At 30.6% G+C, this 15,594-nt stretch overlaps 1 protein-coding gene across 3 annotated transcripts in view; it reads left to right on the forward strand.

Moving 5' to 3' along the window:
- The window catches only part of LOC108560036 (metabotropic glutamate receptor 7), an 87,908-nt gene that overhangs the window by 35,378 nt on the left and 36,936 nt on the right, over positions 1-15,594 (forward strand). For all 3 annotated transcript variants that reach the window (XM_017917466.1, XM_017917472.1, XM_017917480.1), the window contains exons 4-5: positions 8,427-8,596; positions 12,588-12,742. In XM_017917466.1, the coding sequence (XP_017772955.1) occupies positions 8,427-8,596; positions 12,588-12,742 (325 nt within the window). The remainder of the gene's footprint in view (positions 1-8,426; positions 8,597-12,587; positions 12,743-15,594) is intronic.

The raw sequence follows: 15,594 nt of genomic DNA on the forward strand, positions 1-15,594 counted from the left end.
TATGTAAGACTACCATAACATCTCACTGCATACAGCGCCATCTATAAACAATGTTTGAACTAAGTCTATTTGTTATGCAACCTTAAATACGGCAATATCTGATAAAGATAGTATTGTGATATTAAAAGTCACGGACATTAAAATTTAGACCAAAATACGAAATACTAAAAGAAATCTAATAACGCCCTGTACAGTTTTTGAAATAAAAAAGATCTAAAACTTTCTATTCGAATCTATTTCAGTAATAATACAATAACAAAACTTTATTCAATTTATGAATAAAAAAATATTAAAATATTCTTATAGAAATAAGAACTAATTTAAAAAATGTGCTTCAAAATATAGAATTAGTGTCTAAAATTTAGTTAATTATAAATTTTATTGTATGGAATCATAATAAGTGGAAGTTTAGTCTGATCTAACAAAATATTAGGTAAATTAACATCTCAATGATTTACGTCTGAAAAACATAATGCTTTAAAAATCTAAAAACAGGATTTTCTGTAACGCCATTCACTAACAACGTTTGAGCCACCTATAATACATATAATACATTCAGTAAACTGTATACGAAAAGTGCATATTATATAACAGCGGTCGGGGAACCGGGTTAAATTACCCAAAATGGGGTAAAAATGAATTTTTTTTGGGTAATAGGGAAATTTTTCTAATTTCATCTTACCAAACTCAGAGAGAGGTTCTCTAACTACTTTCCAGATCTTGATGTACAAACTGTGAATTGGGTTGTAGATTCTTTTAAATGTGAAATTACTAAAATACCAGAAGAACCTACAGGTTTGGTAGAGGCAATTCTTGAACTTCGATCCAATATTGAAGGACGTATTCAATTTGAGACCAAAGCAAATCTGTCATCTTTTTGGTTGTCAAAGGCTGCAAAGGCTTTCAAAATTGCACATGAGGAGGCAGTAAAAAAATTGCTGCCATTTGCAACAACCTACCATTGTGATCAAGGCTTTTCCACTCTAATGAATATAAAAACGACAAACAGAAATTGATTAAACGCCGAAGACTGTATTCAAATTGCTCTTACATCAAAAAGTCTCTATTTTAAAGTAATTATTGTTACATTGATTGTTTTCTTTTCAGAATGGGGGGGGAAATATCGACTTACGCAAAAATATTTTTGGGGTAATGATTAAAAAAGATCCCCGACCGCTGTTATATAATGTCTACTAAATGTCAACATAGAAATAATCGACAGTGACTATTTTGTTTAAATTATATTATGTGGCCAGCCAAAGGCCGGCCCTTTCCAAAATGCTCTGCCTGCAGAGCAAATGAATGAAGTCGCACGGGCAATTAATAAAAAGTACTGACTTCCATTGATTTTCAAGCATCCCCAAAGATGTTATAAACATTTTAAATTACCATTTTGTAACAGAGAGTTTCATCAAAGACATCTATGTCATTTTGTTAGAAATACACTATTATGTAACTGATGAAATTGCATAATATAGCAGAGACTTATGTCCAACGACATCCTATCGGTGAAACTGGAAATAAATGAATATACACGATTACGTAATGTAACAGCGTAAGACTACCTTAACATCTCACTGCATACAGCGCCATCTATAAACAATGTTTGAACTAAGTCTATTTGTTATGCAAACTTAAATACGGCAATATCTGATAAAGATAGTATTGTGATATTATAAGTCACGGACATTAAAATATAGACCAAATAAATATCTTTTTGATGTCTGCCCTTCGCCTATATACTGAACCGCTGGGACACCAGTTCGAAAATTGTGCTAAACTTTCCATTGTTTGTTTACCCTCCGCTCCAATAACTTATCACCAAGTATAATGCAGCAGAGTACATTGTAGTATGAAGATATACATACAATATATACACTGGCATGATGACGTGGCTGCTAAATGAAGATAGTAGACGAAGGAAAGAAGATATTAAATTCTTGTTATTACTAGTGAAATTTAATGATTGCAAAAAAAAAAAGTATTGTGGGGTTCACTTCATCTCGTAGCAGGGAAATACCAGAAAGAAGAGAAGGAGTAACGGTACAACTGCTCAAGGGATAGATAGCACTCGTATAAACTATATCAGTGGTTCTCAACATTGTTTGTGCCATGCCCCACAAAAGCTTTTCCAAAATTCTTATGTCTCATATGTAACATATACATAACGCCATACGGTTAACTCTATATGTGACCATTTTCTAATTGTCATACCCCCCCCCCTGTGGGCGTGAGCTTAATATGGTATCTCGTTAATTATTTTTGTAAATTATACTTGAGTTACTTTTACCCTCCGAAGTTTCCTCTTACATCCATGTAAACAAGGAGAATCTCCAAAGTATTATGTTTATATTGTCATAGGTGGCCACCCAAAAACGAGGGCGGCCTTTACAAAAATTAGACTGATTGAGTCATCAGACAGTTGCCGTACTAAAATGGGTATATTACGAAGATGTTAAATGCAATGTATATCAACTATTTTATCAGAGAACTGAAAATGGCGACATCTATGCTATTTTTATATATGCGGTATTATATAGCTAAGGAAGTTGCATAATACAGACAAAGATGTACAAGGTCTGTGACCTACTGTGTTATTGGTATGACCGGATTGTATTGATCTCATTGATATAATTTCATCTTTTATTTTCACCTGAAACTGCTTAGCTATGTATGTAAAGTAATGTAGATATCATCATATGTCGGAAAATGCAAAATATAATTGTCGGTATTAAAACCTGCAAACTGACATGGTGATAGTACGCCGTGCAATTTGCTGCAGCGCGGAAACTTGCTGGGTTTGCTGAATTCGATAAACCGGCGGTAATATCAAAATAAATTAATTTAGGATCGCGTCTTCCGACGCGACTTCCCTGCCTCCTTGTCTTTCCCCCACACACATATCCTTTTTTTTATCCTTCATCTTCCTCTTTTTACTCTGTATTCTTATTTCCGGTTCCGGTGGGTAAGCTTGCATATATATATTTTTCCGTGTGCTTCCGACGCTGCGCCAAATTGATGTCGCTCATGTGTTTTAGAACAAGCAAACAGGAAACTTTCAGCAACTTATAAAACTCCCTTTCTCACCAATTCCCGTCGCTTTATTTTATCTTCTTTTTTTCGTTTTTTTTCTCACTCCCGATTTCCTCAAGTAAAAGTTTCTAATTTAGGATGAAACGAAGAAAAACGTGGAAGTACACACATACATTGGAGGTTTTTTTTTCATATATGTGTGTATATAAATATAGGACGGGTGGATCGAATGGAATAAAAGAGAGTCGATTGAAAGAAGATGGGGTGAGCAGCAAATCGAAGTGGCACAAGAGAGCGCCATTAGGGAATGCGGCGATGGCGGCGGGGTGAGGGAGGTTGGATTTTACGGGGTATACATTTGCGTATCTATTGGAGTTTTACTGGGCTGAATTGAAACAAACGAATGAAGCCTTTATTTCCTATGCGAGATTGCATTGGCACGTAACTACCGGAAATGGACTGAAGTGACCGCTGGAGTAACGGAAATAACGAAAAGTAAAACGTCGCCTGGAGACCTATTCGCTTACGACACACGGGATTCACGATCTTCTCCAAACAGACATTTTAATAGCGGAATAGACCTTTCCTCGCGAAGTCCATTCCATCTCTCCCAACATTTCACCTTCCTTTCCATCTTTTTCCTATATTTTTCCGTTTTTTGCGACGAAATCGGAATTCCAACTTTGCCATCTGATGTTCCGGAAAACTGGAGCACGCGTTATTTCCTTCCTATGCTGTATTAACTTCCTACGGATGGATAGCACAATTTTTATATAGATTACACTCGAATTGTATATTTCCATCCAATTCCCATTGCAATTTCAATTTCCAGTTTTATTTTAATAATATTTACTGAAAATTATTTATTACAATCAACATTTTTTTTATAACTTTTTTTATTACTGAAATATAACAATAATTAATATCTTTCCAATTTTTCTAAAAATAATACACACTATTCTTACAATCCCCACTATTTATACAAAAAAATTACTGTTCCAGTTTCTTCTATAATTCCAATTTTCTGCTACATTTCACAATTCGTGAAATGAAACAAAAATATATATCATTTAAAAAATTTCTAGAATTTAAATTTTCAGTTTAAGGAAGAAGAAGAAAGTGAAATAGAACAATTTCTACAATCCCCATACCAAATGTCGCTCACTATAAGTCCTTTCAAAGTAAAAAAAAAAGTCGATACAAGGATGCAGCGAGGATTGAACTCAAGAAAAGCGCCTGGTTAAGATCTAATAACAACAGAAATCCTGAATCTTTAGGAATTGTCCTTAACAAATGGCTGTCCCGATTAATAGGAATAGATTGTATTAAATATTAAAAAAAAAATAACAATTTTCTAAAAACGCATCTCTTTTCAGCTAATTTTATTTATTGTATTTTATTTTTGTATAGAAAATATTAATTTAAGTTTGTTCGATTCAACTAAAAATGTTAACCATTTTTCAGTAAACTTCGCAATTTTTCAATCATTCAATTTGCATACAAATCTCAAGTAAATAATATAATAATTTACTGATTTTTAATTATATATAATTGTTTTTGTTTTACAATTATACCAATTTCAGTAAAAATAAAGTAATGATGAAAAATTAGCTGTACTCTATTTATCTATAGGCGATTGTAAAATTAATTGCTTCTGTGGTATTGGTTATTGGTAGAGGCGGTGACTGTATTGAATTTCAGTTCATAATTGACATTCAGGATTCTCACTTGTTCCAGCAAGCTGCATGGGTTTTCACACAGCAATTAATCCTACAGTTTGAATTTCCGGCGCAGCATTGTCGGTCACGATTTTCCGACAGATTCAGAATTACTGACCGGTTTACGTTACGTTCCATTCCGTTCCGTTCCGGTCGGCTCTGTCAACATGTTGTTTTCGAAATTCGATGCATTATTTAATTACACGCAAAATAAGCAAATAAAGTTCCTTACGTCGTGCCCAATCGAATATCTGATCCACCTAGTTTAATCTATATGTAAATAAAGCTGGCTCCTTTCAATTTGCCTTTCCCTCCAGATGCAATGCAATTAATCTTGTTATTCCATATTATCGATTTCAAGTTTGGGGGAACTGTTGGTATAGCATCACTACCTTTCGGGATGCTGTGGAAAGAAAGATCATTTACAAATCAAACAACTTCTAAAGAATTTAATTAAAAGCACAGCGTCGGATTCAAGTACACTTCTCCTTATTTACTTATAATTAGAAATGTACAAAACATGTTCAATACTCAATTTTCAATCAGTCCTTACTCTTTATTTACTTTAATTAATTTACTTACAATTTATCTTACAAAGAAAACAAAGTTCATTAATTTACTAAAAAAAAATGGAATATTTACCTAAATTTACCTCATTCTCTATTTTTTTTTTATAATTTAATAAAATTATTTTCCACTGTTATGTTACTTCAAGTTTGTTTCGATTCAACTAAAATTTAATATCGTTTTTCAGTAAAGTTCGAAATTTCTCTAATTAATTAATGAGATTATGCTGTAAATGGAAAATTTACAATTTGTTAAAATTTTGTGTTTTCTACTTATAATTGTAATGTAAAATCTGATAACACTTTTCACTAAAGTTCGAAATTTCATTTAACTATCTTCATTTGCATGTATTCTCTTACACTTTAAGAAAGTTTCCAACTCGTTTCGGAGGTTGTTCGCGTTATATTCATTTGTAACAGTTGTTTCCTGAATTATATAAGAACCAAATTGTAGTAAGTAAATCAATAGTTTTCGAATTTGATCATTCAGAATTTATTAATTTTGTTTTAATTCTTTGAAACAATTCATCAAATTTTTAATTATAAAACATTTTCATACGAAATGTTTACCGAATATTTGTTTAGATTTTTCTAATTCCTTAAATTTATAATTAAGTTTATCGATGTTTGTATCGATTCTATAATTCCATTGACTTTAATCAATCATTTGATACATTTTCCAATTTACTTTAAACCATAAAACTCATATTGTACAACCACTTCAGGATTATTTTAAGAGGACATTTGACATGAAAGCTACTTATAAGTATCGTCCGTTTAGAAGCAATTGGGTATGAAATAATGAAATGATACAGAACAATTTACGATAATTCACGGCATTTCGTAATATCGTTTCTCATGTGGCATCTGTGAAACTCCGTTACAAATAACTTTATTGATTAGAATGAATATTGATATTAAATACTTTAGTATATTCGAATAATCTTAAAAAGTAAAGCAAACATAAAAAAGTAAATAAGTTTTCATGATATTTCATAATATTCAGTGTAATAAGATTTATGCTTAATAATAAATTAAATAAAATTTTAACTATATAAAGACATAAACAACAAAATAAAATGGTAAGTAATATACGTTAGACAGGATGAGACAAAAAAATAAAAAGGACGAAGCTTTGCAATCAGGAGGAGGATGTTTTTTTTTCGCTCCTGCTGGGAATTTCATTTCGCGCAACAGTGGCCAGTGGATGAGAAAAAGATGGATGGAAAGCCGACAAGATTTGGTATTCAATAAGAATGTAAGACCAGTTTGCGCGTCCCAGGATAATATGTCCGAGGTTGGAAATCCCCGAAAACTTGGATATACACAATATCGATCATCTCAACCCTCTATCCAGTATCCCCACTATTACATTAAGATATTAAACTGTGTTCTCATATTTAGTCATGCAAGTGCTGATAGTGGCCTAAAGCCATAGCAATCTTATACTCATACATCTTGACCAAAAACTGGATGCGATCTAATCTAACATAAAGGCAGATGATTTATGTCCTTTCGGAAAGTGCAACGAGGGTAAGATTTATTTGAGATTTAATAACGCAAAGGAAAAATAACTGGATCCCAATAATGTCCTGAAACCACCTGAATAAATAATGTCCAGAATCGGTGCGGTTATCTTTGCCACCGCCTTCGACGATCTTTTGCTCGTCCTTATTGTATTTTTAACCGTTCCAATGGTAATATTGACTTCCCCACGAACTTGCTGGCTATCTTCAATTATAATCTCGAACCGTTCGACTTAATTTTGATGTAAATGAATTCATTTCGATTCCTCCTACGTCCCAAACTCAATTCCCTTTCTGATTGAATTTAAAAGGAACAATGTTATTCCTACACTGAATACATTCTACCAACTTACTTATCTACTACTCTTTTCACTATACTTTGTTTCATTAAATATACATTTTCTTTTGAGCATTTATTACTTTCTTTTTAAATAGTTTTTGGACATAGTTTATTTCACAAAATTAAATAAAAAATATATTATGAGCATTTTTTTCGGTTATAGTAATTAGTTTATGATACTAAGCGAAACGCTAAATGCATTAAGAGAGATTCAAAGTCAAAGAAAAGCAAATGAACTCGGATTTGCAAAGCCTGCGCTTTCTTTCCGCCTCGTTTGGAGAGGTTCTGAAAACTTCACTTGTGCTGCATTATTTATGCTCATTCTTTTTCATCCTTTCGACTTTCGGTTCTTTGCCACTTGTTTCTTTTTCGTGTCTCGATGTAGTTCCTTTCTCTTTCTTTCTCCTCTCGTTCTTTTTTACTTCTGAATACATTGTGGAATCTGTGAGAAACACGCGACGCTTTCAGGCGCGGCCGAAAACTTCTAGCGGCATTTGTATCGCGACTTTTCCGTATTTTCCTCGTCCATTTTCCGCCACCCGTTTCCCCTTTTTTACCCCCGTAACTCGGATTCGCGTTTATTTGGGTCAAGCCTGAGAACCTCTGCGCGATAAGTTAATTACAAAGTCCAATTGATATTCCCAATGGGGAATAGGGTACAAACCATTTGTTATAGTAATTAAAATAAATTGATCCGGCCAGCTTAGCTTTTTCAATTAAACGTCTTGATGGTCTCTGATAATAGCTTATCAAGGAAAAGCAAACTTTAAAATAGTTATTTTCATCTTCTTTTTATACTTTATTAAAGACTTTCTTGAAATAATCACAATTTTACTCATTTTTTTTTTCACAATTCTTTTTGAACTAAACAAAACTTTGAATTACTGAAACAATCACAATAACATAATTAAACTAAAAATTGAAGAACTTGCTGCAAAGGGTTAAAATTTTACATGTTTTTTTTCAAAAATAAAATACTTACTTTTTCCATTGTTAATTCATATATTTATTACTTAATTAACTGTAAGAAAAACCAGTTTGAAAAGTTTTTTCAGGAATAAGGTTTTTCCTGAAAAACTATAATTCATGAAAGGTGTTTAGATGTACAACCAAAAGATAAAAAAGATGATTTTTGATAATTGAGTATCTTGATTAGTTAATATCTTTCAATTTTCTTGATTGAAAGTCATGTAATCATCATTATGTAATTGTGCAAGTATAAACTGTTGATTATTTGTTGCAGGGTATAGCATCTTTCATTTCATACTCGACTGCTGCTGGTATATGCATTGCGACCACTGAGAAGATCCAGAGGAACTCGCGGCTTGATGACTTCGACCGCATCATCGAGAAGCTCATCCAGAAGCCACAGGCCCGGGCCGTCATCCTGTTTGTTGACGAGGATAACACCAGGTTAGCCGCATAATCTGAATCCAGTTTATTAGTCCTCGGAGGTTCTGTGCTTTACCGTTACTGTTACCCTTACACTTACCGAACAACCCTATCCCGTTTTGTTGAAGGCAAATTGTGCTAATCGCATTTACCGACCGTCGCGGCGACGGCACACAGCACAGGAACTTTCCACGGAAGTTTCCAAATTAATTCGAACCTAATTATTCCGCCTAATTTCTTCGCACTTCTCACAAAGAAAAACATTAGCTGCAAATGAAATATGCAGTTACGACTGACTAGTTAATTAATTCACTTTAATCACGTTCAGTCTTGAAACGGTTCTACACTTAATTTAAACGTACACGAAATGAATCGTGTCATTCATTTCTAATTATTTTCTTTAAGTATCTCATTAAATAGTATTAAAACGATACTTATTTTATTATTGTTTACTTAAACTGTACAACATTTGATCTCAAATTGCTTTAAATATTTTATGCACAAAACCTGATTTCAAATGTTGTATACAATACATTTTAAATTCAATTTAGCAGTATTCATCAGACGCCAATCGAGTAGTGGTTTTATAATATTTTTCTTAAACGGCATGCGAGTAACGATGTTACGAAATGCCGCGCGTATAACAGAGGATTTAGGACTTTTACTATATTAATTTCAGAACTGGCTGAAATTTGAATGCGTTGATTTTTTTGTGTAAATACGTTATTTTTTCAATTTTTACCGTAATAAACGGATTTGTTTTCTGCAAATAAATTCGAGTAAAAAAACCTCGTGTGCAGTGCGTAAAATCGTTTGTGCAAATTTTGAAGTTCATTTACGTAACTGTGCATGCGGATTTGATGCATTCTGTCATTACTTTTATCCCGCGTTACGCAGGTGTTTGATAGATATTGGTTTTTTTTTCCTACCCAAATTCAGCATCGAATAGTTCTGCTGATATGCGTTCATCCATTATTCGGACGTGTTTATGTTCGCCCTATTATTCACGGGGATGCAAACCATCGGTAATAGTAATAACTGTGATGCACACACACACATTTCGAGTCCTCGTTTGCTTCACACTTGTTTGCTTGTTCGGCACATTACCTAACTGAAACATGATGTTTTAACAGCAATTCAGTCGAGTACCAACAGTATGTTACAATACTGTTAAATAATGTTTTTTTTCATAAACTTTAACTTTGATCAACTTTTGTATATCTTAATAATATAATTTCTATATTTGTGACAACTTTTTTAATTACCTAGACTCATTATCTAATTAAAATTTGTTTTATGAATTTTCTTATTTATAAATTTATTGCGTGATCATATTATAATATTACAGCTAATACTCGGTTTTACCTTAGTTATTTAATAATTCGGTTCTCAAACAATATTCCAAAACAAAAACGTTTCCGAACAACCTTCAAGAAAATATTATTTACCGATGGCTATGAAAATAAAAAAAAATCCCGACAGCATCTTTTATATATTAAAGTATATTATGAATAAGTCTATATCAAATAATAAAAGATAATGTCGGGATTATTGCTGTTGGGATTTGAAATGTCAGAAATTTGATTGTCGGGATTTCGATATAAACTCATTATTTACAATTATTTATACAATTTTTAAATTTATAATATTAAACAAACACCAATAATTAATTAAAAAACACCACAAACACAAATATTTGATTGAAAACGTATTTATATATGTAATTAAACATATACTGAAATTATTTTCCTGCATAAATAATTGCGATTTTTGTTATTTCAAATGTTGATTAATGCATAAACTTATATTAAAATATGTTTATATAATATTAAATTAGCTTTATTAATTTATACTAATTATTTGCTTTATTGTAAATTCAAAATGAAGGGAAAAAATTAAATCAAAAATTGCAAATTCTAGAGATTTTATTGCGTAAAGTAGGGGAAACTTTTTAATTAAATTATACGATATTCCCTAAGGAGCGATTCGAGATTGCACATAAATATTTTAATTTGCTTAGGTAAGATTAAAAAGAAGAAATTTTAATTTTTTTTAACTTCAATTAACATATAAAAAACTTCAAAATTTTATTATGTAACTTTGAAAATATTGCATAGAATGGGATTAAAACACCATAATTTTATGAAGTTATTAGGTAATCATAAAAAATGCAGCTCCAAAATTTTTGCTACAAAAAAAACAAAATTTAAGATTCTTATAAAATAATACAAATCAAACAAAGAGTTAACCATAGGTTTTTAATGTAAAATTTGAATAAATAAGTGTAAAATAAAATTAAAAGTTTACACACTGATTAATATATTAAAAATTCGCTATAGAAAAAAATGTGTAATATTGTACTTTAACGCATTGATTTTGTACAAATAAACGTATGTACATTTTCAAATATCGCATTATTTATTTACTCGCATTTCGTGCGAAAATGAAATATTATTTCCATGAATTCCATTTTCTATCAAATATTCACAGAAAAAATAATAGGCGCATTTTCACATGTAAAAAATATATATATGAATTTTATGGAAAAACATATATTTACAGCGAAAATATTATAAATATATAATTAGTTATTATTTTACAAATATAAAGACACAAATCATCATTGCAATGATCATTTATGTATATTTAATATAGATTTGGATTAGATTAGGATAAAAAACATTGAATTCCCAAAAGTAAAATGGAGAATTTACTAAGATTATTGAATTACTCTCTGATTTTATTAAATATAGAAACAAGTTTTATTAGGATAAAAGTAAAGTTCACAAGGCTTTAAAGGATTAAATTTATCATTGATTTTTGTAATTATAGGTTAGATTAGTTTATAACGCTAAAACCACTAAATTTAGAAGATTTTACATTACTCACATATTTTATTTAAATATGAATAACTTTGATAAAAATTAACAAGTAATGGGTAAAAGTTTTAACTTCGTTTTTATTATTTTCTACTGCTATGATACAAAAATTGTGCAAATTCCTTTTAATTAGAACGAATTGAAACTAATCAATTTTTGTGTATAAAACAAATGAAACCGAACAAAGCATTATTTCCATGAATTCAAATTTCTATCAAATAATGACAGAAAAACAAATATGTGAAATTTCGCGGAAAACATATTTCCAACGAAAATATTATAAATATTCTATTTGTTTTTGCGTTTATATTTTATAAATATTAACATAAAAATCAATACATTTCTGTTATATTATAGTAATATCTACTAAAGGTTTAAACTAAACTAATAATGAAGTTAGTGAATGATTTAATATAGAAATTGTGATACAATAAATTAAGTAACTAAAAGTTTAAAGTACGTGAACCCATGATTTACAAATTATAAGAACAGCATTAATATGGGGATTTTAAATTGCCTGTATATCTAATCTAAGCTATGGTTCTGTACTTACATACTGTCCCCCTATACTATTTACACAGGAACCTCGGATTTCGTACATAATTATTCCTTAAAAGTTGTTGGACAACCGACAATTGTGTTTGAGAACCGAATTATCGAGAACTAAAGAGTTCGTAAACCGAAATTCCACTGTAATATTATAATAGTCATGCTTAATTTCATTTTTGATTGATAAATAAGAAAAATTGAAAACAAATATAGACTTTTTTCTTGCTTCAAAACTATTTTTATATTATATAAGAAATCACTGTTTTTATTTTATCTAATTGAGTTTAATCTAATTACTGGATAAACGTGTTAAAATATATCATTATTTTATTGATTGGTATTATATGGATCAATTAGGGTTGAAAAATAAGCAATTTATGCGGCGAAGGGTTGAAAAGATGAAAAGGAATAATAAAAAAAGGCATCCCTTTCATTTGCATTGTAAATAAATCGTTTCTGCTAATATTTGCTAACTTCATAGCAAGTGTTGCATGCATGCTTTTGTCTGGATGTGTGAAGGGGTGGAATCCCCCGAACGTTCGGCGTACATTTGCCGTCGGCTTAATTGATTTTTGATGTTTCAGGAAATTGTTGCAAGCGACAATCCGTGCAAACAAAACGTCCCACTTTTTGTGGATCGGAAGCGACTCCTGGGGTGCAAAAGTCCATCCTGTCAGGGATCAGGAGTTCGCCGCCGAAGGTGCGATAACCATTCTTCCACACCGCAACGCAATCAAAGGTAATGTATTACATCTATCTTCATTCTCATCCGTAGCCAATGTGTTGTTCCTCGCGGCTCTATTTTATAGTAGAAGGTCACCACCTCATCCGTTAGAAATTCGGATATTGGATTATCCACATTCTAAATCCAATTTCAAATGATGAAGCGATGCATTTGTTTAAAACCCATTACAAATGGATGAACTAAACGATACAAGTCATACAATTTATTATAGTATTACTACTCTCTGTTTTATTGAAATAAAAATCTAGTTTAAGCACATAAATTTGGATAGAAGACAGATATTATTCACAAATCCAATATCGAATGATGAAACGATGCATTTGTTTAAAGCCTATTACAAATGGACGAATTAAACAAAACAAGACCACAGTTGAATAATTTCCCTTTGTTTTATTAAAAGGAAGTAGATTAAAAACTTTAATTAAATTTACTTCTCAATAAATTGTGGCTACGCCGGGTACATATGTTTTTAATTATACTTTATGTTTTGTATATTTTTTTTGAATATTAATATTATGTGTACTAATTATTATTATTTATTTAATTAATTACGTAATTTTAATTAATTACAAAAACATGAAGTTTTTTTTTAAATTTCACCTATCCCTCGTTTTACACGGTACTTTCTTTACTCGTTCTCGTTTAAAAAAAAATCGTGTAAAAGTCAAAACGTTTAAAAATGTACCGTGTAAAACGAGACATAGATGTATTACATTATTATTACTTTTAAGTTCGACTTAAAGGAATTAGAAAACCAAATATTATAACAGGGAGAGTTTTTCTATATTCACTGGAAAAGCTAATGCAATGAATATCATTTACGTATAATATTATTATAAATTTCTATAATGGAAATATCATGTTTCAAATTAAAATTTGTTATTAAATCTTATATGATATGCGTTTTCCACTGCACATATTCCCATTCGTTCGTGATAGATGATCTGCGTGTATTCTCCCATATATTTTTTTTGTTACATGCTCCATGCATTAAATCAGAGTTACTGGCCGCTTGCATTTTAATGAAAAATTAAAGCCAGAAGTGGTCGGGCTTATACGTCATTCCACTTTGCAAAATCGTAACTTTCCCAGTTAGAAAGAGAGAGGAAAAAAAAAATAAAGTAACAAACGTAAACTCGACCGGATGAAAAGGCAGTTTTCCCTACCAATATCTTCAAGTTGAGAGCTGAACGCCACGTCTTCAGCACTTTTAATAAGATAACGTAATACTTAAAGATTGGTTTACGAGCCAAGTAAGTTCCTCGAAATCGGAGACGCTTTTTTCATCCTTAACTTTATTTCTTTCTAGATACATTTGTTTTTTTTATTCACTTGTGCGCTTTGCTATAATTTACGAGCGAGTTAATTATTTCTCGCGAATTAATTCGTTTTTATCCGGTATTCTGGATAATCAGCAGAGCCTCTCGGTTTCAAGGATAAAGTGTTTCGCTCTCATTTCGGTTTATTGCTAAGGATATTTTACACAAAAAAAGAACAGGGTTTGGGTCATTACTTGCACAGCATTTTTCAAGCAGGCAAAAACTCTTCATTATCTTGTCAAGAACAAAACCTGAAAAAAATAATTGAAAGATTATATAATCATAATCATTATATTCATTTAATTCATTATTACGTCAAACCCTTGTTCTTTTCTGTACTTAAAAATTATTAAGTTGCATCCTCTCTCTGTAAATGTCTCTTTAATTCGATTTTATGTTTTTTATTGATTGAAATATCCTGCAATATAAAAAATATAATTTAAATTAAGTCCTTTTAGTACTGGTATATTTCAATTACCTGCCTCGATTTAGCAGATGCATATTGCTTTGTCGTTACAAAATAATTGAAAAATGTAGCTGCAGGCTCCATATTCATTTACTACGTTTTGTACATCAATTCAATTTGTCGCATTGGAAATCCGGAGTTTCATATTGTTATTGTTACATGAATTAATATGATCACGTTTCTCTCTATTGGTTATTTTTATTTCATATTGAAATTGTTTTGTGAAATGAATATTTTATTAATAAATTTATATAAATAAGGTATATTATTATTCAAGAAAAAACAATACTAAGAAAATAAGGATTGGTACGTGTTTCTTTAAAGGACTTGGAATGATAAATGAAGCGACTGTAAAATAAAGAAACAAGACATTTTATTTCCTTAGAGACGAAAATGATTTGATATTTTTTTGTATTAACCGCATGTATTATGTAAATTTATACATGTACCAATTTTTCAATTGTCGTAATATTTTCTTTAATCTTGTTGTTTTCAATTTAAACTTTAATTGGTAGTTAACAATTGTTTTATAACAATGATGAGTTTTGGAGTCAATAAACTTAAAACTTAATTAAAGCTATGCACTGAATCTTAGAGTTCGAAGCGCTGAAGTCTTTGTGTTGCTTTAGTATTGTCAAGTAGGTTAATGGCCAGAACATTAATATGAGATTCTACATGACTTTATGCTAGTGTTTTCGACTGTGCCAAAATGAAGATCCTTATAAAGTTTCTAGAAGGTAACGAAACAACTTTTATTAAGAATATTATTTAAAACTTTCAATTAATACAATTACTACTATCAATTACTCAGAAAAAATACATTATAATAAAATGAATTCTGTAATTGTCATTAGATTTCTAAATTAATCAATTTAATCTAAATTTTATACACGCCGCTGATCCGCAAACTATTAAAAGATAACATTTTTAATCTGAAATTTGTATGGCATCTTGGAATATTGCCTAATTTTTATTATCACCTTTCTATTTTAATCTAAATTTTCTCATAATCCATTATTATCATAGATAAAGTTTGTTTAGCGCTTAGGATACGTTTCAAA

This window comes from Nicrophorus vespilloides, unplaced genomic scaffold, assembly GCF_001412225.1.
Source record: "Nicrophorus vespilloides isolate i.1.1-1 unplaced genomic scaffold, Nicve_v1.0, whole genome shotgun sequence".
In the NCBI taxonomy this organism is placed as follows: domain Eukaryota; kingdom Metazoa; phylum Arthropoda; class Insecta; order Coleoptera; family Silphidae; genus Nicrophorus; species Nicrophorus vespilloides.